Genomic DNA, 25,672 nt, shown 5'->3' with positions numbered 1-25,672 from the left:
ATGGGCCAAATCAGGAATATGGGGAAAGAAAAAGTTTCCCTGCTACAGCTCTTACATCCATGCTCTTATCCATCCTTATAAGTGCAGTATTAACTGTTTATTTTCATCATCAAATAAATCTGAAAAGGATACTATTAATGCCCCTGAAATAGTAGTCAATTAACAGTGTATTTGATTAACAGTATCTGATTCCTGGACAAATGAACTGCAAACCTAGTGCTTTAGTTCTAGGTTAACAAATTACTTTAGCTTAAAAATCTCTACTACTTGGTTAAAAAAGAGAAAATAAGTAGTGGGTTTAAATTTTACTTAGATAGCTAACATCATAGTATAATTTCAAACTAAGTAACAAACCTTTGCAACAATATGTGATAAAATGCAGGTTGGGAGATCAAACTGTAAATTCACTATAATCCAAAGTTGCTGAGAAAGACTGGAAAGAAAATAATAAAATACTGATAATGGTTATCCTTGGGTAGTGAGATTTGGGATCATTATAATTTTTTCTTTTATGTTTTTCTATAGTTTTCAAATTTTCTACGATAAGTATGGATAAAATGATTATGTTCAACATTTATTAAATGAACATTGTGCCAAGAGCTTTAGTTGGATTTGTTTCGTTTAGTCTTCACAACCCTTTGCAGTAGACACTAATTCTCATTTTACAGATAAGAAAATTGAGGTTCAGAGAGATCTTGTGACCTGGTTATGTAAGTGATAAAACCTAGGTTGATCTGATTTATAATTACCCACTCTTAACTCCTATGCTAGAAAATTATGGATGTTGTTTTTCAAATTTTATAGCATGGTGCTATGTTGAGTTTATTTTGTGCTTGAAACTGGCCCAGAGACTATAATTATAGAATGAATGAATAAATGAACGAAAACGAAAAAAATGAGGCTTAGTATATTTACAAATTGCTATGGGAGAGGGATTGCTGTGGGAAAAGGACACACCTGTTCCTACTCATCAATAAATCACCCCAGAAACCACAACGCATTGATCAGAAATGACCCTGACTGGCTCCGCTTTTCATTACAGTGCTTGGTCACCTGTGGAAAAGGGCATAAGCACCGCCAGGTCTGGTGTCAGTTTGGTGAAGATCGATTAAATGATAGAATGTGTGACCCTGAGACCAAGCCAACATCTATGCAGACTTGTCAGCAGCCGGAATGTGCATCCTGGCAGGCGGGTCCCTGGGGACAGGTATTTTGAACGATAAGATTCTTAACTACTACATTCTTTCCTTCTTATCTGAAGAGGGCTTGCAAAGGAGCATTCCAGTGGTGGAGATTTAACCGGTGTGCCGGGTGGCATGCAGGACACCACCATGGCACTGGATCAAGCACATGTAACTCTGCAACCATTTTGCCCCCCTTCCAAGCATTGCTGCCTGCCCTCCTGGAGCTGATTACCCCTTTTACAGACCCGCATGCCTATCTTTGCCCTTTAGCTTGAGCACACGAGCGTTTGAACAAATTCACAACAGATTTCATGTCTGGCTGATGTTATCTTCTAGCGTGCCTCTGTGGGTCTGTTACAGAAGGTGATCTAGCATCAGAGTCTCTGGCAGGAAGATCTGGAATGAGATTTGGAAAAGATATTTTGGCTCCCAATATCACAATTACAAAGCTCACCTCTCATAAATAAACCAGACTCTTCAAACATAATTAATTAGATCAAAAGTTGCAAAACCCTCACGCTTGGAAATAATCTTCTCCAAGTCCTCTGGTCTGTAGGTTCCGCAGTCTTAACTTGAGCTATTCTTAAAGGAGAGAGTGAAAGTCTCCCTTACGCTTGCATCTGAAAAGTTACTACTCTCGGTATTAAGTCCTTCCTAATATAGAAGCAAAAGCATTCAGGGTACTATTTAAGTAGCACTCTGAGTTCCCATTAGAAGTAGAACAGCTGTCTGCTGTCACTTACGTAATCTCTTGAAGAATGACCCTCCCTTCACCCTGACCAGCCACAGCCACTTCAGTCTTTTAGCCTCTATCTTCCTTTCCAAATATGCATGCAACAAGTGGAAGCAGCTTTATTATGGCACCCTTACAATTTCTTTCACTGATATGGACACTCTTCTGAATCTTCCCCATTTCATAGCATCCACAGTCCAAATAGCCAATCATATCTGAATTAATAGGGAGAGTTCACTTATACTTCTAATCTCATCTTTTTCTCTATGTCTGTATAACTTTTAGGGAATAATAAGAGGAGAACACAGCTTAGGGTCACTGTCAAGATCTGAATATAACATCTATTAGAATTGACATGCCTGTTTTTTGTCTGTCTCCACACCAGGCCATTCCTAGCACAGCTTATAATCAGAGACCCTTTTTTTCCTTTAACTGAACATGCAGTTCAGGGGAACAGATTTTTGAAGATGTTATTTAAGAGTCATAAATATTCATAAGAGAAATTTTTCAAAATGTAGTTCAGCAAGAAGAAAACCAAACCCAGTTCTACCTCTACACTGAAGAAATTTGTTTTTGCTAACATGTTTATGATTTTCTTCTAATATTTTTTAAATTAATATTATGGCTGTATTCTGACAATTGTTTAATAGAAGTGAAACTCACATAATACAAAATGAACCATTTTAAAGTGAGCAAATCAGTGGCATTTAGTATATTCTTAATGTTTTGCAACTACTACCTTTTTTATCTGGTTACAAAACTTCCTCACCCCAAAAGGAAACCCTGTATACGTTAAGCCATGGGTCCCCAACTCCTGGGTCATGGGCCATGGGCCGTGGCCTGTAAGGAACCAGGCTGCATAGCAACAGGTGAGGGTGCATAAGCATTACTGCCTGAGCTCCACCTCCTGTCAGATCAGCGGCAGCATTGGATTCTCATAGGAGTGCAAACCCTATTGTGAACTGTACATGCGTGGATCTAGGTTGTGCACTCCTTATGAGAATCTAATGTCTGATGATCTGAGGTGGAACAGTTTCATCCTGAAACCACCCCCACCCACCCCATCTGTGGAAAGTGTCTTCCGTGGAACTGGTCCTGGGTGCGAAAAAGGTTGGGGACCACGGAATTAAGCAATCGTTTCCCACCCCACTCTTCCCTCAGTCCCTGGCAACCACCAATCTGCATTGTCTTTATGGATTTATGTTTTCTGGACATTTCATAGAAATGGAATCATGGAATTTGTGGCCTTTTGTGTCTAACTTCTTTCACATACCGTAATGTTTTCTAGATTCATCTATATTATAGCATGTATCAGTACTTGGCCGAATAATATTCCATTGTATGGATGTACCAACATTTGTTTATCCATTTATCCCTCAATGGACATTTGGGTTCTTTCTACCTTTGGCTATTGTGACTAGTGCTGCTATGAATATTTATTTCAGGCATTTATTTCAGTACCTGATTTCACTTCTTTTGGATGTGTATCTAGGATTGGAGTTGCTGAATCATATAGTAATTCTGAGTTTAACTTTTTTTTTTTTTTTTTTTTTGAGACAGAATCTCACTCTGTTGCCCAGACTGGAGTGCAGTAGCGCAATCTTGGCTCACGGCAACCTCTGCCTCCTAGATTCAAGCGATTCTTCTGCCTCAGCCTCCCGAGTAGCTGGGATTACAGGCGTGTGTCACCACGCCCAGCTAATTTTTTGTATTTTTAGTAGAGATGGGGTTTCACCATGTTAGCCAAGGTGGTCTCAATCTCCTGACCTCATGATCTGCCCACTTTAGCCTCCCAAAGTGCTAGGATTACAGGCCTGAGCCACTGCGCCCAGCTCCGGGTTTAACTTTTTAACTACCAAATGATGTTCTATAGCAACTGCATAATTTTTCATTTTTATTATAATATACAAGGGTTCCATTTTCTCCACATCCTTGCCAAAATTGTTATTTTCCCTTTTTAAAATTCCAAGTAAGATAAATTTATCTTACCATGGTTTTGATTTGTATTTCCCTAATAACAAAAGGTATTGAGCATCTTTCCATGTGCTTGTTGGTCATTTGAATATATCTTTCTTGGAGAAGTGTCTGTTAAGTTCTTTGCCAATTTTTAAAAAAATATGAATTGTGTTAATAGCAAAATAAACTCATCATATAATTTATCTTAACCATTTTAAATGTATACTTCAGTAATATTCCTTTTCTCATTTTTTGATCTATTTGTTTTTCTTGTTATTGAGTTGTAGATTCTAGATGTCAATTCCTTATCAGAGATATGATTTGCAAATATTGCTCCTATCCCCTGTGTTGCCTTTTTACTTTGTTGATAGTGTCCTTTAATGCACAAGGTTTTAAATTATGATGTCGTCCAATTTGTCTATTTTCTGTTGCCCTTGTTTGTGATGTCAAACAAAGAAGTCATTGCCGAATCCAATGTCATGAAGCTTTTCTGCCATTTTTTAAAAAAGAGTTTTCTAGTTTTAGCTCTTATATTTAGGCCACTGATCCATTTTGGGTTAATTATTGTATATAGAGTGGGGCAAGATTCCAACATCATGCTTTTGCATGTAGGCATCCAGTTGTCTCAGCACCACTTGCTGAAGAGACTGTTTTCTCTCCATTGAGTGGGCTTGGCACTCTTGTTGAAAGTCACTTGGCCATACATATATGGGTTTATTTCTGGACTTTGAATTTTATGTCAGTAGTCTATACATCTATTCTTATACCAGTAGACTGTTTTGATCACTATAGCACATTTTGAAATTGTGAAGTATGATTCCCCCAGCTTTGTTCTTTTTCAATATCGTTTTGGCTGTTTGGGGTCTCTTGTCATTCTATATAAATTTCAGAATCCGCTTTTTCATTTCTGCAAAAACGTTATTAGGATTTTGTTTGGAATTTCACTGAATCTGTGGATTAATTTGGGGAATATTGTCACCTTAGCAATACTAAATCTTTTAATCCATAGACATGTAATATCTTTTTATTTATTTAGGTCTTTAATTTCTCAAGCAAAGTTTTATAGTCTTTAGCATAGAAAGCCTTTTACCTCCTTGTTTAAACTTGTTCCTAGGTATTTCATTCTTTTGGATGTTGCTGTAAGTGGAATTTTTTTTAATTTCCCTTTGGGATTGTTCAGTGCTGATGTATAGAAACACAATGGGCTTTTGTTTATCTTGTATCCTTCAATGTTGCTAAATTTGTTTATTAGCTCTAGTAATAGTTTTAATGGATTCTTGGGATTCCAATGTACAGTATGATGACATCTGCAAATAAAATTAGTTGTACTTCTTCCTTCCCACTTTCTTTGCCAGTCTTTTGTTAATATTTCTTTTTCTTTCCTAATTTATCTGGCTAGAACTTCCAGTACAATGATGAACAGCAGTGGTGAAAGTAGGCATCCTTGTCACGTTTCTGATCTTGTGAGGGAAAGTTTTTACTCTCTACTATTGAGTATGGTGTTAGCTGTGGGGTTTTTTTTTCCTAAGTGCCCTTTATGATGTTGAATAAGTTCCCTTTTATTGCTAGCGTTCTGAATGTTTTCATCATGAAAAGATGTTGAATTTTGTCAAATGCTTTTCTTTAATTGAGATAATCATGGTTTTTTTTCCATTGCTCTACTAATGTAATGTATTGCATTGATTGACTTTCTTATGTTGGGCCAGCCTTATGTTCCTGGACTAAATCCCACTTGGCCATGATGTATTATCCTTTTAGTATGCTTTTGGATTCAATTTGTTAGTACTTTGTTGAGGATTTTTACATCTCTATAAGCAATATTAGTCTGGTGTGTGTGTGTGTGTGTGTGTGTGTGTGTGTGTGTTGTCTTTGGCTTTGGTGTTAGTGTAATACTGGTCTCATGGAATAAGTTAGGAAGTGTTCTCCTATTTTTTTATTTTTTTTTTCTGGAAGCATTTGAAAGGGATTGGTATTAATGTTTATTTAAATGGTTGCTAAAATTCATGAGTGAACTGGTGAAAACTATTCTTTTTGAGGAAGGCTTTGATTAATGATTCAGTCATTTTACTTCTTATACATCTGTTAATATTTTTTATTTCTTCTTGAGTCAGTTTTTGTGATTTGTCTGTTTCTAGGCAATTTGTGTAAGTTTGCATGTTTTAGCTAGATTCTCTAATATATTTGCATGCAATTGTTCATAGTACTCTATTATAACCTTTTTTATTGCTGTAAGGTCAGTAGACATGTTCCCTCCTTCATTTCTAATATTTAGTAATTGGAGTCTTTTCTCATTTTTTCTTAGTCATTCTAGCTAAAGGTTTATCAATTTTGTTGATCTTTTCCAAAAATCAATTTCTGGTTCTGTTGATTTTTTTCTGTTGTTCTTCTACTCTCTATTTTATTTATCTCCATTCTAATCTTTATTATTTCTTTCCTTTTCTTGTTTTTGTTTGTTTGTTTGTTTGTTTTAGTTTGCTCTTATTTTTCTAGTTCCTTAGGAAGTAAAGTTAGGTTGTGGATTTGAGATCTTTCTTCATTTATTTTTTTTCTTTATTAGCTGTAGGTAATTGCAGCTATAGATTTCCTGTGAACATTGCTTTCATTGCATCTCATAAATTTTCTTATATTCTGCTTTCATTTTAATTTATCTCAAAGTATTTTCTAATATCCCTTATGATTTCTGTTTTGACCTATTGGTTAAGAGTATGTAGTTCAGTTTTCACATATTTGTGAAATTTCTAGTTTTTCTTGTGTTACTGATTTCTTGCCTCACTCCACTGTGGTTGTGCAATCTCATTCTTTTAAAGCATATTGAGACTTGTTTTGTAGTCTAACGTATGGTCCCTCTTAAAAAAAAGATCCCTGTACATTTGAGAGGAATATGTAGTGTGGTAGGTGGGTAATCAGAAATGCCATGACACTTTCTCACCAAAATTGAGTGGCTTCTTTTTTTTCTTAAGCATTCACCTAGTTTCTGCAAGGTTTTGTTTAAATTCCAGAGTTCCAAAAAGTTGGTTCCAGTTTTTGCCAGCTTAACAGTTGCTTCAGTGGAGGGACCAATTCTTGGAGCTCCCTAGTCTGCCATTTCTGTGTTATCACTCCCTCTACTTATTGTTTTTAGACTGCTTTTTATAATCTAACAATTGGCCTTTTAGTGGCTACATTATTTTCCTAATTACTTGTATGCTGTGATATTCAACATTTGGTTGTTGCATACTTTGGTGGTGTCCAGTTTTTTTGTCTCTTATAAATAATATTGCAAAGGCCATTCTGTATAAAAATATTGATGCAAACTCCAGTTATTTCTTCAGGATAATTTCCTAGGAGTCAAATAAAGTCACAGAGCTCTATTAAGTACCTATTTTAGCCACAGCACTCTGCTATGTAGTGTGAAAGATGTAAGAATGATGGAGATACTATGAACTTCTTCTAGGAGTTCACAGTTAATGAGTTGAACCCCTATAAATATAATTTCAATGGGAGGCAGAAATAATTCCAAGGGTCATCATAATAATGAATCAGTATAATTTGTACAGAGCAGGATTGCCTACTTCGACCTAATTTATTTGAGTGCCCGCCCTCTGGCCTACCTGATGGAAATATTTCTCTCTTGCAGAATATTATGGGGAAAGTAAGGGAAAGAGAAGATTTACTGAATTGTATATACCTTTTGTCCTCCTTCTTCCAGTGCAGTGTCACTTGTGGACAGGGATACCAGCTAAGAGCAGTGAAATGCATCATTGGGACTTATATGTCAGTGGTAGATGACAATGACTGTAATGCAGCAACTAGACCAACTGATACCCAGGTAAATTTCCTTTGTCCAACTCAGTTATTGACTTTGGGGACCAAGATACCAAACTGCCCAGCTGTTCAGACAAAATTGAAACCCTTTTATAGATACATATGTCGGTAGAGCAACCAGTAGATTAACCCGTCCAGATTTACCTATATGTTACATTTATAATCAAGTATCTTGATGTGTCAGTTTTGTTCTTCTCTAGTTATTTGAAGTATATGTAGGTTTGCTTTTAATTCTTATTGGATGATGAATGTTGGGTTTTGGGCTCATTTTCTTAAACTCGTATTTCTAAAATGATTTCAGTGTAGTATTCAGTAACTAGTGTCATATGTTCAGGCAGTGATTTGCTGGAGCTAACTTGTACCAGCTCACAAGAGCCAATCGATAAATTTTGCAGGAGTTTTGCAAACTGATTTTTAAGTATAACCATTACTAAAAACTGAAAATATAAACCTATAATTAAATATGTGGTATTAAAAACAAAGTTTATAAACACTCAGAACTTATATGACATATGTATGTGTCTGTATGGTGGATGTACTATGTAAGGGTGGGCTACCACATATCTCTCCCCAGCTCTGTGTTCATTGACATCAAGTTCATAGCTTGAAATTGGCCATGATGAGAGTATTTACACCACAAGAATCAGCAAGTGCTGCAATTCAGGGCTTAATTTATTATTTGGTTGATTGGTTAGACTTAAGAAAGTAATGGAGAAAATGTTAATGATGCAGATTAAATGTAAAAGAGTCTTGTGTCTGTAGCAATTACATTGTGAATAGAACAAAAGGATGTGGAGATATTCTTCTAATATCTGAAAAGTATCTGATTCAGCAAAGACATCTTCCACATCATTGGTCAGTGAGTCAAGTTCTGGCCATACATCTTCATCATTACACTTTCATCCTACCCTTAAACATAAAGAATATATCAACTAACATTCATGCCTGAACTATACTCATTTGGCAGTTACAAATATAGGTGGGCAACAGGTTCAAAAGTTCAGCAAAAATCAACAAATGTATTCTGTGAGAATCAGTTGATTGTATGGAATTTAAAATAAATAATTGTATATTTTTTTATTATTTCAAAATTGCTATACATCCTTTCTATCAGTAAAATTTATAATAAATATATATATACATATGTATGTGTATGTACATCCATGTAATATGTGTGTGTTTGTGTACACACAATGTCTATAAACACACACACATACACATCTTTTTTTCTCAAGAAGCTGGTGGATAACCACTCACTAGCATACTATTCTATACAGACCTTGATTTTGGCATCATGTATGTAAAGAGAATGTGTAAAGAGAACACTTGGGTTTGCATAGCAGCTTTGCTAATTGCTGAAGATGGCATTTGAACCCAGACTATTCCCAGAACTCACACTCTGAGTGAAGCCCCATGTGGCTGATGTACTGTCTCCATCCTGAGCACCCTCAATCTGCTGCCTTTCAGAGTGGGTTGTTGATGGTAAAAGAGTGTTAAAAAATAAATTAATATGGCAGTGCTGTTCATGTTGTCATCATCGATCAATTAACCACCCAACACATGTGACTTATAATAAAAAATATGTTATTGTATTGAAATGTTCCAAACCACAGTATGATGAATGCCTGGAAAATGTTAGCTATGGCATCTCAAGCAATCAAGAACTGAGCATCAGCAAGCATCAGCAGCTTGCTTTCAGATTCAAAATATATTTCCCTTTAAGTTATTCTATTATATCCATTTGACTATGGGATGGCTCCCACCATTGCAGTATGTGGATAATTTCTTCACTTTGCAAAAAGTTCCCTGTGCCTTTCTTTGGACCAAAAACGGAGGAATAGGCAAAGTCTGGAGCCAAATAACAAAATTTCACATTCCACACATAGATATTCTAAGGCAAAGATGTCTCAGTCATATTTGACACCAAGCCCCAGCACTTTTGCACTGTGCCTCAGTACTTTTTCATTGTGCACAGCACACTTAGGCATTTGAGGAATATGTATTAAATCATAGGGTAGTTGCTAACCACTGAGGCTGAGAGTGAATCTGAGCAGGTGTGTACTTTTGTTCCTGTTTGCATATCTTGGAATATTACCTGTACACAGATGACCTTAGTTCATAACAAGGACTTCGTCTGAATGATTGAGGGGTGTTATATAAATTCCAGGCATTGGCCAATTGAATACACCTTTTATATCTACATTTGACATTCTGGGATTCTAATGTTATCTTTAGGCAAACTGGGAAAGCAAGTTCATGATTAGTAAATTCTGATTAAGAAATTAATTGAAATGTGAGAACATCATTTGGACTTCAGAATTGTAAAACGTTAACAACTAATGATTTTAAAATGATAGCCAGGCCGGGTGCGGTGGCTTAAGCCTGTAATCCCAGCACTTTGGGAGACCGAGACGGGCGGATCACGAGGTCGGGAGATCCAGACCATCCTGGCTAACCCGGTGAAACCCCGTCTCTACTAAAAATTACAAAAAACTAGCCGGGCGAGGTGGCGGGCGCCTGTAGTCCCAGCTACTCCCGAGGCTGAGGCAGGAGAATGGCATGAACCCAGGAGGCGGAGCTTGCAGTGAGCTGAGATCCGGCCACTGCACTCCAGCCTGGGAGACAGAGCGAGACTCCGTCTCAAAACAAAAAAAAAATGATAGCCTTCTATGTCATGACTTACATGTCCTTTTACAATATTTTTTCTCTTTTTACACAAATGGATGAATAAATGTGGCTTTAAAAATCATCACGCTGACCCCTGCCCTTTATTAAGGCACCCACAAACGGACTAAGATTATATCTCATTTTGCAATTGAAGACATTGGGACTGAGAGATATCATGTGACTTGCCCAGATTCACACAGAAATCTGAAGCTTTAGAATTCTTAGCCTTTACATTTTTATCCACCGTGACCATTAACTTGAAAGTGCATTGACTTGAAAGTGACTTTGGTTTTTTTTCCCCCATCACATCTAGGACTGTGAATTACCATCTTGTCATCCTCCCCCAGCTGCCCCGGAAACGAGGAGAAGCACATACAGTGCACCAAGAACCCAGTGGCGATTTGGGTCTTGGACCCCAGTAAGAAATAGACTGGGAGAAGTGGGGAGGGCAGGATGGGGGCTAATGTTCTCTGGCATGACTATAGAAAGTGGACTACTGTCCAGTAAACAGCCATTCCAAGTAACATAACTGCATGATTTTACTCCAACACCCAGTGCTCAGCCACTTGTGGGAAAGGTACCCGAATGAGATATGTCAGCTGCCGAGATGAGAATGGCTCTGTGGCTGATGAGAGTGCCTGTGCTACCCTGCCTAGACCAGTGGCAAAGGAAGAATGTTCTGTGACACCCTGTGGGCAATGGAAGGCCTTGGACTGGAGCTCTGTAAGCCAGTGGATTATTTGGAATTGGAGGAATGGGGGGAACACTGAGGGGTATGAGGAGTCAGCGGAGGGGGCCGCCACTTGGAAATGTCAATGGGTAATATGTCAGAGCTGGATTTGTTTTATGATTTAAATTGTTCTGCTCCACTTATGTGTTGTTGGCCAAGTGTGCAAGGATTCTTAGCTAAGTGTTTAAGGAATGCACATTTTCAAAAAATGAATAAATCAGTTTACAGTCTGCTTGAGTGCCTGTCCTGTTGGGTTGATCAGAAATCCCCGTCTTCACTGAGTCATATTAGTATGCAGTAGGTTTGTAGAGGACCAAAAATGTCAGGAGAGTGAGGGGAGAGCTCTTACTCTGAGTCTGGATTCCTCCTGCATCCTGTGGTCCCTAAAAGTCAAGAGGCTCTTGGTTTACCCTGCCAAGAATGGGAAGTGGGAATCCTCATCCAGTGCTGTGAACCTGCCTGCTGTACACCAAGCACCATCTATGGGTTTTTATAAAAGTAGAACTTTTATCTTTAGGCAGCTTCTGTTTTCTGCCCTGCAAAAAGCCCAGGGTTCAGGAAATAGATTAGGATAGGTGAGGAGAGGTCATAGGGAGAATGGAGATTAATATCTCAATAAATATCAATATGGAGAGAGAAATTTGCGAGGTGCAATATAATAGAGCTGTGTAAAAACCCAGACCTTGGCATTTACTTGTTGCATGGCCTTGAGCAATCTGGTTTAAGTCCATGAGTCTCAGTTTGCTCTGCTCTTAAAGAAGACGGAAAAGAATACTACTTTACAGGGCTGTTGTGAGGATTATTTGAGATTATGTATGTTAAATGCTTAACAGAAAGTACTACTCAATAAATAGTAGATAATCTCACTCTCACATCTTGAGCTTCCAAACACTGATCCATGCGTCCATCCATCCATTTGTCCATCCATCTGTCAGTTCATCTTCTCTAAGATCCATCTGCCTACTCACCAGATATTGGTGAAAGCTTGCTAGAGAAAGAGCAGTGAAGAATGAATAATAAAGCCTCTACCTTCATGGAGATTATTCCAATGGATGATCCAGTCAATGAACAAATAAGGAAGTATGTAATGTAGCAACAGGTACTGATAAGTCCTAGAAAGAAGTCAAGACGAGAAATGGAATAGAGAATGATGGCATGTGTTTTTAGAGAGGGTGGTCAAAAAAGGCCTGACATTGAGCAGGACCTGAGTGAAGTGAGGGAATGACCCACATGGGTATCTAAGTGGTATGGCAAAAGGTGCAGTAGGTATGAAGTCCCTCAGATGGAAGTGTTCTTGGCTTGTTCGAGAAGCATCAGTAAGGCCAGCATAGCTGGAGTGCAGTAAGTGGCGAATGGTAGATGGGTCAAAGAGGTAGTCAGTGGCCACATCATAAAGGGTCTAGTAGATCAGTGTAAGGATTTTGGATATTATTCAGATGAATTGGAAAATCACTGGAAGGAAGGATAGGATTTGACTTTTGTTGTAAAGGGTTATATTTTGTGATTTTGAATACTGAGCTCACAGATTTCTCACTGAAATGTATATGGGGTGGGAAAACAAGAGAGGAGACAAGGGTGATTCCAAGGTTTTTGGCCTGAGAAATTTGGGAAAGTGGTGGGCCATTTACAGAAATGCACATTCAGGAATTGTCAACCCCTCCACCAAATGACTAACCCTTTCTCTTTCTGAACATTCAACCTAGTGCTCTGTAACCTGTGGGCAAGGTAGGGCAACCCGGCAAGTGGTGTGTGTCAACTATAGTGACCATGTGATCGATCGGAGTGAGTGCGACCAGGATTATATCCCAGAAACCGACCAGGACTGTTCCATGTCACCATGCCCTCAAAGGACCCCAGACAGTGGCTTAGCTCAGCACCCCTTCCAAAATGAGGACTATCGTCCCCGGAGCGCCAGCCCTAGCCGCACGCACGTACTCGGTGGAAACCAGTGGAGAACTGGCCCCTGGGGAGCAGTGAGTATTCCTGAAGTCTTTCTTTAGTTTGCTTGCTTCTCTTTCACTTGAGGTTGGTTTGGGGGAAAAGAGACTAGAAACACCTTTAGAGCATTTTTTTTCTTTACAAGGGATTGACATTGTGCATTTTCATTTGCTTTGAGTAACTTGTAATGGGTTAATTACAGCCCTTGATGATACTGATACTGCCTGCACCTATAAGCTGCCTCGATTGGGTGGAGAAAGGGGATATCGTGACTAGGTGATATGATCACATGACCTCCTGGAAGGTACCAAGAATACCATCATGATTCATCCTGGAGGCCACAGGCAGCTCATACCTGTAGGGGAGTTAAGAAGACAGAGAAACTTTTCTGAAAGGGAATTCTTAATGAAAGTCACTTTCCTTTCTACTATTTTCCAGAAGGATGCTGTCTCAAAGTGGCATGGTTGTTGTGTAATTTGTAGTAGTAGGTCATTGTCCTGGATTAAGGGGAAGTACTAGTCTAGGTAAGATTTGTGCTTAGGAGGGTTACCAGCACAATCGCTGAGGGAAGATGCCTTGGTTTGATCTAAAGACTTACACTTTTAAATTTGGGGACCTTCTGCAGGTCCCTTCTCCTCTTTGAGCCTCAGTTTTCTTATCTGTAAAATGAGGATAACAATAATTCCTGCTTTCCTGGGTTGCTGTAAGAATTAAATGAGATGATGCAAATAAAGTGCTTTGTGCCCTACCTGCCACAGAGAACTTAATATATGTTGACAAGTTGTCTTTATTACTATCATTATCATTGTCCTTCAAATTAGGAAGGCCTTGACAGGTATCTGATATCAAAAGAAAAGTATGCTTTGGAATGTTTTAAACTTTTTACTAAATAAAAAAAAAAAAATATGCTGTGCAATACCAGACATGTTAAATGGAACTGCAGGAGCGGGGCGGGGGTTTAAGGGATCCTGGATAGGGACATAGTTAGGTGTTTACTAATTATTCAGGGGTCTTCTTTTTAATTGTTTACTATTAGTTTCCTTCTAGTACTGCTAATTCTGTTTAATTGTTTCTGGGCTAAAAAGAATTAGAAGGAAGCTGTCTGTTTCCCACCATGGTTATGTTTCAGTAAATTAGATGTACTTTCTGATGAATACTAATTAGCCACTGAGCATTTGCGCACCCACTGTCTGTGCTGGTTGTGTGCAGAACAGCTGCCAAGTTGCCCAAGACCCTCACTATCCCATCCCCCTCTCTTGCTTTCCACTGTTGGGCTTCCTTTGCCCTAGATTAGAAGAGATTTCGTTCAGAGAAAGTAAAAGATGATCCAGGGAAGTAATCGCTGAGTGTCTCATGGTTTTTCCTTGTTGACATAATTCAAAACTCACACATGTGTAGTCTAACGATAGCGCTAGGATTTAAAGAAAGCTTTTTAGTGCTATACTTATTTAGGACTACATTTGGGGATGATGCATTCCTTTAAGATTGAATGATTCTGCCCTTGGGCAGAGCTCCCAATTAGGGAGGATTAGGTAAGCTTTTTGTGGCGATGGGTAATACCATTCTTTTCCTCATTGTGCCTGTTTTTTGTTTGGATATTTTTTTCTCCTAAGTTAAGTGAGGCTGAAGCTGGACAATGTGATTTTTCAGCCCTAGCTTGACGTGTCTGACCCACTCCAGGAAGATGAAGGATGTACGTCATCTTTGCACTGCATTGCATGGTACACAAACTGTACATGGTCTTCCTGCCTTCCATGGCAGAAAAGGCAGCAAAGTGTTATAAACACTGGAGAATGGGAATCAAGTTTTTCAGTGGTTTCTGGAGTAAGAACTTCATTTTATGATAGATTCCTATATACACTTGAGCAAGGTGTGTTACCAATTAGGAGTTTTGCAAACGAAAGAAAGGAAACTGACTCTTTCAAGTGAAAGAAAAACAAACATTGCTGTTCATTTAGCCCCAGTAGGGACAGGGACCAGAGCATCTTCAGGGCTCTATCTCAGGGGCTGGCAAGTTTTGTCTGCAGAGGGCCAGATAGTAAATCTTTTCAGCTGTGTGAACCATACAGTCTCTGTCACAGCTAATCAGCTGTGTGTTGCAGCACAAAAGCAGGCATAGACAATATGTAAATAAGTGGGCACAGCCCTGTTCCAATAAAACCTTGTTTCTAAAAACAGGTGGCAGCACACATTTGGTCTTTGGGCTGTGGCTTGCCAACCCTTGATCTAGATAGAGGAGTAACTAAGGGATAATTTCTTTAGAGAGTTTCTGTCTGAATGAATCGCTTTTAAGCCTATGCCACTCTTGAGTTATTCTGCTGAGGATTCAAATTCCCAGGAAAGTCCAGTTGTCCACCTCTGACCACAATAGGGCAGAGTGTCTTAATTGATAGACCAAGATGGCATCTGCTGTGGGGAGGAATGTTTTCTTAAAGGAAATTGGGCTGCCAGATGTAAGGAAAAGGATGTTGATTTGAGCAGGTAGAAAAAAACAAATGTCTATCACCCTTTGCTTCTCTAAAGGCCATTCTCCTTTATTTTGTCCATTGTGGATGACAAATTTCAAGTGCGTTTCACTAATAGATACAAAATTTGTTCAAAAAAATGTTTACCTAAGAAAATGTTGTCATTTAAAGAGGACAGGGGACTTTGTTAACAAAAGTCCAGACTGAAAGTCTGCAACATGGAGGAATGGAACTAAGAATCCCTGTTAATCAAATAATGGCAAAATTAGACCTGGAGAAAGGTTATATACAATACTTCATCTGTCTGTGGGAGTATAAAGACCCAAGCAGGCTCAGTGTTCAGACAGCTCAAGAATGTGCAGTGCAACTGCTTGACCCAAGTTGAGAGCTGTCACCAGCACTTTAGTTGGATTCTCAGTAGGAAGCATCCAGTTGCTCCCTGGGTGGCCAGTGGATTGGTTGGCTGTGGATCAGATGTTCATCCTTATACCCATCAGCTGTATTGGAGAGAGAATACCATGGAGTTTCTAGAGCTGTTCCTTCCAGAATCTTTAACTGGACCAGGTAGTATATCCTGTGACCTGCACTATGGGACATAATAGGGACACAAGTTATAACACTGAGCCTTTCCTCAAGGAGCCTGATATTTTACTCGGGCAATAAAGCTGACAGGTGACATAATAAAGGAATGATGCAAGATTATATTATCAAGGAGAAAACCCAAGGACCAAGATATAGATGACAAATCTATTTATACCGTGAAAGGCCCTTCCTAACATTTTAAATTCTGGTCCCCAAACAAAGCTAATTAAAATAATAGTTCTCTGTTTTTTATTATGTACTAAGCTGTTTAAAAGTAGGAAGGTAGGAAGTAAGGCCAAGCATGGTGGCTCACTCCTGTAATCCCAGCGTTTTGGGAGGCTAAGACAGGAGGATTGCTTGAGGCCAGGAGTTCGAGACCAGTTGGGGCAACATAGTGAGACCTTGTTTCTACGAAAAATTTAAAAATTTTAACCTGGTGTGGTAGTGTACACTGACGGTCTCCAGCTATGCAGGAGACTGAGGTGGGAAGATTGCTTGAGCTGAGAGGTGGAGGCTATAGTAAGCTGTGATCATACCACTGTGTTCCAACCTGGATGACAGAGCAAAACCCCACCTCAAAAAAAAAAAAAAAAAAAAAAAAAAGTAGGAAATGAATATTTTCAGATTTAGAGTAAGTATACCAGAATCCTCAAAGAATAAAGGTAACATTTTTATAACTTGAAAAATACCTAAATATTTTCTCAAGAGGAACTAATAAATCTATTATCTGGCTCTAAATTTAAAAATTAAACCCAATATAAAATGAAAGTGCAGGTACTGATTTAAAAACACTTATAATTTGACCATCATGGGCAGGGAAATTAACAGTGGTCCAGTTCAATAAGCAACAAAATGTATTCACATCTTGATACGGAAGAAGTTGACCAGCAAGAAGCAATGTTTGATCGAGCCTATTTTGAAATAACACTGATATGAGCTACAATTTGCTGGAAAACAAAAATCAGCCTTCAGAACCTGGAAGTAACAACATGCTTGCAAATGCAGTTTGAGTCTTGATAAATTGTGAGAAATACATTGCTTTGAGGACCAGATGGTTATTTTATAGGCAAACTGATTTTACAAGGGTCAGAGTAAAGGACACTAGCAAACATTTTGGGTTTAAAAAGATAAGGAAATTATGGAAAGAAGAAAACACTTCAGGTGTAAATAAGTAAGTGAGCTATGAGAAGCTCATGTGGGAAATGAAATGAAATACACACAACACCATAACAAACCATGAAAGAGAGGGTGTTAGGCTGAAAGTGCGGCCAAAGAGAGGTTTGTCGTGATGAAATTCAATTAAGTTCATTGAGGAAGTAAAATATAAAATATTTTATAAAACAAGTCTTGCTACCATTAGCCACCGAAGTTCAGGCTGTTGTAAACAGAGAGAAAGGAACACTTTATCTGCTAGGAAGTGATGTCTAAATGACATTCCATGATGTTTTCCTGGAGTAATTGAATGAGTTCATACAGAAGCTTAATTTCAACAACTGGCAATTCATTAAGCATGTAATTTGACCTCTGTGTTGAAAGGGAAATCAAATATTGGTTCTAAATAGGCACTTGAAGTTTTGAAAAGAATTTTCAAATAAACTGTGGTGTCCATCCACACCTCTGTGCCTCTTAGAGATGCAGAGGGGAAAAAGACAGTAAGTGGCCTGCTTTGGAAGTCACATTAGGCATTTATGGAACCCCTGTGGAGGGCCTAAGGCATGCCAGAAGAGAAGACACATTTCTGCCCTCCAGGTGTGTCTATAGGATATGTACATGAAACAGCCCCACAATGGGGAAGTTGTCAGGTTTTCCTGATTGCTTTTTGTCCTTCGTGGATGACTTGAAAATGCTTTTCAGCACGTTTGTCTTAACCTTTCAACCAGCTGCTTTTGTGTCCCTAAGATGGAGATTGAGGTAAGAATTAACTTGTCAACTGATGTGTTTAGTGTTCCAGTACCTGTGCTGGCGGATCCCAGCGGCGTGTTGTTGTATGTCAGGACGAAAATGGATACACCGCAAACGACTGTGTGGAGAGAATAAAACCTGATGAGCAAAGAGCTTGTGAATCCGGCCCTTGTCCTCAGTGGGCTTATGGCAACTGGGGAGAGGTGAGAGTGAACTATCTATCTATAAACAAAGAGGAATTGTGTTAACCAAACTGTATTTATCATTCAGATTTTATTTTAAGGAAGAAGAACTAGCTCTAATAGAAGCTTCTGGAGTGGTGATTAACTAGGAAACCTGTCTTCTTAAATTCTGGACTTATTTTTAAGTGTTCCTATTACCACTAAGAGTTTGGGTACATAGGTGAGCAAAATTAGAAGAGAATACAGATAAATACTGGTTTAAGTTGTTTGTTCACCTCTGATGAATAAAAAGTAGATGCTTTTAAAGTGATTGAAAATATGTGTTAAACCGGTCCATGGAAGTCTTGCCCTCTTTCTTCTTCATAGTTTTGGGGTGTTTGTGTTATGCCCTGTTCCCATGGCATAATGTCTCCCAACCTTCCAAGTTCCTAATGAAGCCAGATTGAATAGGTGTTATAATTCTCATGAAAGATGATATGTTTTTATTGCGGAAGTGAGTAGTTAGCTGTGTATTCTCAAATATGGAATTCTTTAGCTACTACCTTTTCAGAGTTGCCCGTGATGACTGATAAGGGGCAATTTAGTACTGGAAGCTGAGGAAACCATGTCCTGTTCCCAGCTCTGGCTCTTAAAAGTTTTGTGACCTCAGCAAATAATGTAGTATCTTTGCCAAATATTTATATCCTCATCTGTGAATAAGGATAATAATAGCACCAACCTCTTAGTATTTATGACCATTATATGAGGTAGTATCTATCAAATGCCTAGCACATAGCCTTTAATCAACTGATACTATAATAATAATTAATGTTAAGAATAATTATTAATAATACTGTGATTAAGTGGGGGTTTGAGCCCATATTATACATAGGGCCTAGATGCTTATTGCTTTGTGTTTAATTAACTAAGAGTATATCTCTCTATTCTTGAATCCACAGGGAGAGCACATATTTAAAGTTTGTTGAGTTGTTCTGTCTTGACTATAACATTTATCAAATAAAACATGAGAAATAACACTTGGGAGGTGCCAGTGCCACGAGGGGGAAAAAGACAAATGAGATCGATGGGCGTGTTAGTCCACACGCTTGGCTAAATGAAATCACGTGTCCACAGTTCATGGTTTGATCCACATAACCTAGTAGTCATAGGCAGTCATAACGGGATTATTGTTGACTTTCATTGACAGTTATGTCATTCTGGAGAGCTTTGTTGAAGAGAAAGAAAAGGGAATGAGGCTTTGTGACTCATGTATTGTGGATTTCCCAAAACCTCCTCGAAAAGTTATGTCCTGTGGGGCCTGTGATTAAGCTTCTGTAATTGGATTCAAGCCAGGAGAGTACACGAACTTGCTGGGATGCTTTGCTGTCAGCACAGACAAGATCATTCCAAATTCTGTGGGAGATCTGGCCTTGACACAGCAGGGAAACCAAATGTCAGTGTTGCTGGATTTGAGCGTGGCAACACTGTCCAAGAAACACAACGTGTTCCTGCCTCAGAAGTTTAGATCTAGCCAGGAGTCAGAACCTTATCCAGTGTTCCCACCACACTGTTTATTCATCCAAGGGGAAAGTCATAGTTGTCCTCAGATTCAGAGATACAGTAAAATAGGTTAGCGTCATAAAGGGCTATGGAGACTGGAGTCAGAGAAGAGTCAAGGATTGGTGACAGCTTCTTGGAAGTTACCAGAAAATAGAACCGGTTAAGTCACTATCTCCTTTGTTTGGTATTGGGTAGTTTTTGTTTGTTTATTTTTGTTTTGGTTTGGTTTGGTATTTCTCAAAGAATCTTTGTTGGGAGGCCGAGGTGGGAGGAATCACGAGGTCAGGAGGCCGAGACCATCCTGGCTGACACGGTGAAACCTTGTCTCTACTAAAAATACAAAAACTTAGCCGAGTGCGATGGCAGACGCCTGTAGTCCCAGCTACTTGGGAGGCTGAGACAGGAGAATCGCTTGAACCTGGGAGACGGAGGTTGCAGTGAGCCGAGATCATGCCACTGCGCTCCAGCCTGGGTAACAGCAAGACTACGTCTCAAAAAAAAAAAAAAAAAGAATCTTTGTTACTTGCTAACAGATTGGCCTTGATCGAGTTAATTAACCTCCCTTCACCTTACTTGCTTCATATATAAGATGGGACAAATAATTATACTCCTCTTGATTGGATAATATATGCAAAAGCCCTCAGTGCAAGTGAAGAGAAAGCACTTAATAACTAATACCTGCCATTAGGGGAGGAGAGCCTTGGTCTGTTTAACGTATCTCTATTGTAATTCACCTTGGTTCCATCTGTCAGAGGCTTACCTTGCCCAATGCCATAATTGAGTTTGGCTATGAAATTAGAGAGAAAGAAACTTTGTCATTGGCCTTTCAGACAAAATAACTGCAGCCTTCCTTTTCCTTCTTCCAGTGCACTAAGCTATGTGGTGGAGGCATACGAACAAGACTGGTGGTCTGTCAGCGGTCCAACGGTGAACGGTTTCCAGATCTGAGCTGTGAAATTCTTGATAAACCTCCCGATCGTGAGCAGTGTAACACACATGCTTGTCCACACGACGCTGCATGGAGTACTGGCCCTTGGAGCTCGGTACGGCCCTAACTATTCATGTTTGTTAACCAAACTATCTAATTTCAAGGTATTCTGGGACACTCTTCTGCGGCAGATAATTGTCACACTTACAAGGGCATCCCGGAAACTCTGCTATAAATAGTCTATTATTTTCTCCATATTGGCGCATAATAGAATTAACTTTTTATGATACTGCCAAAGTGACTTTACAGAATATGTGTACCTCATATAGGACCTGGTGCCAAGAAGTAGCTGCCTTTTCTTAGCCTAAATACACACACACACACACACACACACACACACACACACAGTGATTTTAACAGACAACTCAATAGCACACGTTCTTTCCTTTTCTAAGCTATAGTAGTTTTGACTTTTTGGGAAAGATACCTGCTTATTGAGGCCAAAGCAATTTTTCTTCAGTGACTATAATTTGCCTGTGTGACTCAGGTACAGCTCTGAACATAATTTTTACAAAGGCTGTGCCCACAAAATAGACTAAAATCGTTTTGAAAATGCAAAAGACCAAAAATGGAACAAGTGACCTGGTGCCTTTCAGGGTGTCAGAAATGTTCTCTCTCTTGCAGAGAGACAGGAAGCCCATTTGGGACCATTTTTTGCTTTGGTCCTAGTCTTCCTTTGCTATCTGCTTAGCCAGCAGCTGACATGGTGAAACAGGTTTGCCACTGTAAATATGATGCAAACTTCAGGGGCAGCTCTTGGCAAACAGAAGGATCAGCTGTGTCAAAACTATACTTTGGCTGAGTTGTGCCCATAAGCTGTGGAGCTAGCTGTTAGGGCTGCTTCATGTAAATAGAGTAAAAATGGTCCTGTAAATACATTAATTGCACTGAAGCTGAATTAAGTATTATATTAAGTCATATCCAGAATGTTTTTTACCCAATATGGTTCTGAGAAGTCTTAACTATCCCTGAAACCAGCTAAAGAGTAGATTAAGTGAAGTGACATGGTTAATACCTGTTGACATTTCTAAGAGTCAAGGGTTCCAATGGCTGGGGTCATGTCTGCAGGTATAACACTAACTATATAATCAACATACTTCCTATTAAGTAGAAATCTAGAAGAATTTGGAGCATTATCTCCACTGGTACTATTTAGCTGGACTGTAAGTATTTTCTTCCAGAACTTAAGAAATGCCACTCTGAGTCAGAGAGCTCTGATCTGTTGTTACTCTAGTCAGTTCACTAGGAGCATTTTCCCTACAATAATGGTACCTTCCCCAGATGAACATTTCTGAAGATCAGAAATAACCTTAGAATGTCAGGAACATCTTCTGACATTCCCAACTTCCCTCATCTCCTATTATATATTATTTTTCGTGAAATTCCCTCTTGAGCTCATTATATTTTCACCAGTTCACTTGACCAACAGCAATACCAGTGCCAGAGTTATGTTTTAGAAAGTCTACTAGCTCTCCAAAAAGTAGTAGTTCATTAATTTTGACCAAAAAAAAAATCTCTTAACCTTTAGGAAGAAACACACAAGCCTATTTATTGTATGTTCTTGTGGTTTGGTGAAAAAAAGAAATCTGCATTTCCCTTCCCAGACTCAATTCCATTGATCATCTCAGTTCCATTGATTATTCTATATTTACCTCTCCAGGAAGAATTATTTGGGAAAATGGGGAAAAACATAACTCTTAGAGAACTGTAAATTAATTTCCATGGTATTTTCTTCCTTAAACACTTTCTAAATACGCTAATTTTTTTTTTACACAGGATCACTACCCTCTCCTGCAGACATTTTAAGAGCATAAATATTTAAATTTTAAAACAGGAACTGCTAATTATTGTAACTGAAAACGTAGGTTTATTTCATGTAGTTGTTCTCCTTGGGCCTGCACACAGTTTTCTGAAACAGAGGAAGAAAGAGAGAGAAAGAAATTATAATACTCTAGTATGCACAGAAGCAAGTGCATGCATTTTTAAATTCATTTTGCCACCTATATGATTTCAATGGTTTCTTTATAAAGTTATCATTATTCAAATATGTGTTTAAAAGCCTCTATAGTCTAAGAGCAAGGCCACTTCTGCAAGGCTTTTAATTGTGATTTTAAAAAATTAAATCAAAAGCATTTTCTTTAAATAGATATCTTTGTAATATATTACTTTTCTTAAATATACGAGTGAGAGGGCAGTCTTTCAGATTCTTACTGTAGAATTTTGATTTTGGTTGTAAGTTTATTTCTGTGGATGCTTTGGTGTAATATCTTAGTAATTCCAAATGTAAGCATACCTCAGTAATTGTGTTAATAGCCATAAGCCACTTCCATGGTGCTTCATCATTGTAACTGACGGTGAAACTAACAACAACAAAAAGTATGTTGGAGGTGCTAACATGTTGCTTTCAACAGCAAGCAACTTAGATTTATCAGAGACCAAGGGTAGCAATTAGTCCTTCTGCCTGGTTGCTTTCTCTCTCCAAGTACTCCCATGCAGTAGACGATGTCAATAAGCAACTACTGCTGTGTGAATTAGCCTTCTCCAAGGTCAAAATGGAGATAGCCTACTTCAACGCTTGTTACTAAAGAGCAGTATTTAGAAAAGAAACCCCAAATCACTATTAATATAGCTTCCAGCATCCCTAAAATGAAGCTTCTGTGAACCTAGGGTTTAAGTCCCCATCTTAGATCAGCCATTGGTTCTGGCTCAAGTCATTGCGGATTTAAGAATCATGATGGTGAGAAACATCCTCCAGAAATTCAACCTTTTCTATCCTCTTTAAAATGGGCCTTTGGACTCTTTTTTTTTTTTTTTTTTTTTTGGTAATGTTTGTTTTTGAAATAAGGTTCTTTTTTTGAGACGGAGTCTTGCTCTGTTGCCCAGGCTGGAGTCCAGTGGTGTGATCTCGGCTCACTGCAACCTCCTCCTCCCAGGTTCAAGCGATTCTCATGCCTCAGCCTCCCAAGTAACCAGGATTATAGGTGCCTACCACCACACCTGGCTAATTTTTGTATTTTTAGTAGAGACGGGGTTTCGCCATGTTGGCCAAGCTGGTTTCAAAGTCCTGACTTCAGGTGGTCGGTCGCCTTGGCCTCACAAAGTTCTAAGATTACAGACACGAGCCACCATGCCCAGCCTGAAATAAGGTTCTTAAACTCACATGCCTTTCAGTCGACTCCTGCAGTCAGTCCCAGGACATTAAGGAGACAATGCATATGTCCTATGACTAGAGGAGTAAATTGTAAAGAGAGCTCTATACCATTAAACCACAGCAGAAAGTAGGCTAAAAATCCAGAGCATTCTAGAGAAAGCTAACTCATATAGATAATCACAGATTAAAAGTCCGCTAGGTGATACCATATATCCAAGATGGGTCTTCAGCATTCCTTTGTGCATTGTCCTGTCAACCTGCTTGCTGATCACCTTGGAAACTGTGCTTTTCCTTAGGAGAAATTGCTTGTTTGGGGTTTTCATGACAAACCTAAAAATGTTCTCTGAGCCTTGCTTTAGGTGCATTGTAATAATGCTTGTCGACCCAAATAATGAGAATATATGAGCTCACGAAGGAATTGTGCTTTTGTTTCTGCCTGGCTAACTTATGAATTTGTGTCTACCTCATTTTCGTATTAAAGTTTGCAGCTTCTGTAGGTAGGAAGAGAAAATGTTTGATGTCAGTATTTTATAACCTCACTGTTTCTCTCCCTAGAAGAAATAAAGATTGTAAATATCACTACCATATATTCTAAACACAGTTTTAAGCAGCCACACCTAGAATTTTCTGAATATTTTGAGCAGTACAGATTTCTATGTGTTATATAATAAAGCATATTTATTTTTTCATGTTATTTAATTTTATATACAATGTTTAAAAAATCAGTGTTTATCAGCAGACTGTAAAGGCAAGTAGGCTCTGTGGGTTAGAAATGAATGTATATGTTTCTTTTGGTTTTAAAAAGATACATTTTAATTTTGTAAATTCCCTCCAACCTGTACAACCCCTCCCTCAAATCTGAGTAGCCAAGTATCTAGCTTTGTGTAATTAGACAGATTCAAGTATGTATTTTAAAGGGATACTTTAAAAACGTATTTCTGAGTTGGAAATGATGCTTAGATTTATAAACAAAAATATATGAGGCTTAACATTTTGTTGGGTATTTTTTCTTTTCTAATATTGTTGTCCTGAGTTATTGAGTCTCAACTATGAAATATGCATGCTCCATTTATTGAATTTGTAGATAATAACAAAATATAGCCAGAAGACAAAAAAAGGTGATTGGAAGAAATGGTTCTGAACACATAAGAGACAGCTAGGTACAGGAAAAAGCAAACCTAATGTGCATAAATTTGATTACACTTTATTCTGTGTGTTCAGATAACTGTAAAAAGCTTACAGCATTTGTCAATTTTGTTATTTGTTCACTGCAATACATTTCAGAAAGCATTCCTTATTAAAGGAAAATAAAATATGACAGCAACTACCTTGGAAGTTTCAAGAGAGCCTACCCTTTTCAAAAAAATCTAAATCATAGAAATGACCCGGAGGCCTATTGAACCTCATCCCCCTCCTGAGCCTCCTTTTTGCAGTATAGGTTATTATGGTATTCATGGGTGAAAGGACCAAGGTAAGGAGGGTCCCTATATGAGTTAGACTTTATTTTTAATAAGGTGAGAAATAAGGTAACTTCTCCAAAGGAAACGAAGATAACAATAGCTAACGTTTGCTGTAACAAGCCAAATTAAGCAAATACACATCACATTAACCTGGTTTTAATCTATGAGGGAGGTGCTGTTAGAAACCCATTTGACTAGCAGATAATCTACTTCCGTGATAGGATCTCGTTGATAGGGTACTGACTATTAATCTTGTTTTGGCAGAAAGAAACAACCTGTGTTCAGAATGAACTTTTAGGCTCCTGTTTATATTCTATAAAGGATATGCCTAAAACTCAAACTTCATTTAGCCTCAACATTATTTAACTAATTGTGACATTGTCCATTTTAT

At 38.5% G+C, this 25,672-nt stretch overlaps 1 protein-coding gene across 4 annotated transcripts in view; it reads left to right on the top strand.

The window, feature by feature from the left end:
* The window catches only part of ADAMTS9 (ADAM metallopeptidase with thrombospondin type 1 motif 9), a 175,066-nt gene that overhangs the window by 74,791 nt on the left and 74,603 nt on the right, over positions 1-25,672 (top strand). For all 4 annotated transcript variants that reach the window (XM_005547537.4, XM_065538720.1, XM_045384825.2 and 1 more), the window contains 7 exons: positions 1,043-1,207; positions 7,562-7,681; positions 10,658-10,762; positions 10,900-11,067; positions 12,778-13,047; positions 18,003-18,164; positions 20,549-20,725. In XM_005547537.4, the coding sequence (XP_005547594.3) occupies positions 1,043-1,207; positions 7,562-7,681; positions 10,658-10,762; positions 10,900-11,067; positions 12,778-13,047; positions 18,003-18,164; positions 20,549-20,725 (1,167 nt within the window). The remainder of the gene's footprint in view (positions 1-1,042; positions 1,208-7,561; positions 7,682-10,657; positions 10,763-10,899; positions 11,068-12,777; positions 13,048-18,002; positions 18,165-20,548; positions 20,726-25,672) is intronic.

The sequence above is a fragment of the Macaca fascicularis genome, chromosome 2, assembly GCF_037993035.2.
Source record: "Macaca fascicularis isolate 582-1 chromosome 2, T2T-MFA8v1.1".
Lineage (NCBI taxonomy): Eukaryota > Metazoa > Chordata > Mammalia > Primates > Cercopithecidae > Macaca > Macaca fascicularis.
Note: the sequence above shows the minus strand (reverse complement) of the source record. Positions and strands in the feature narration are given on the sequence as shown.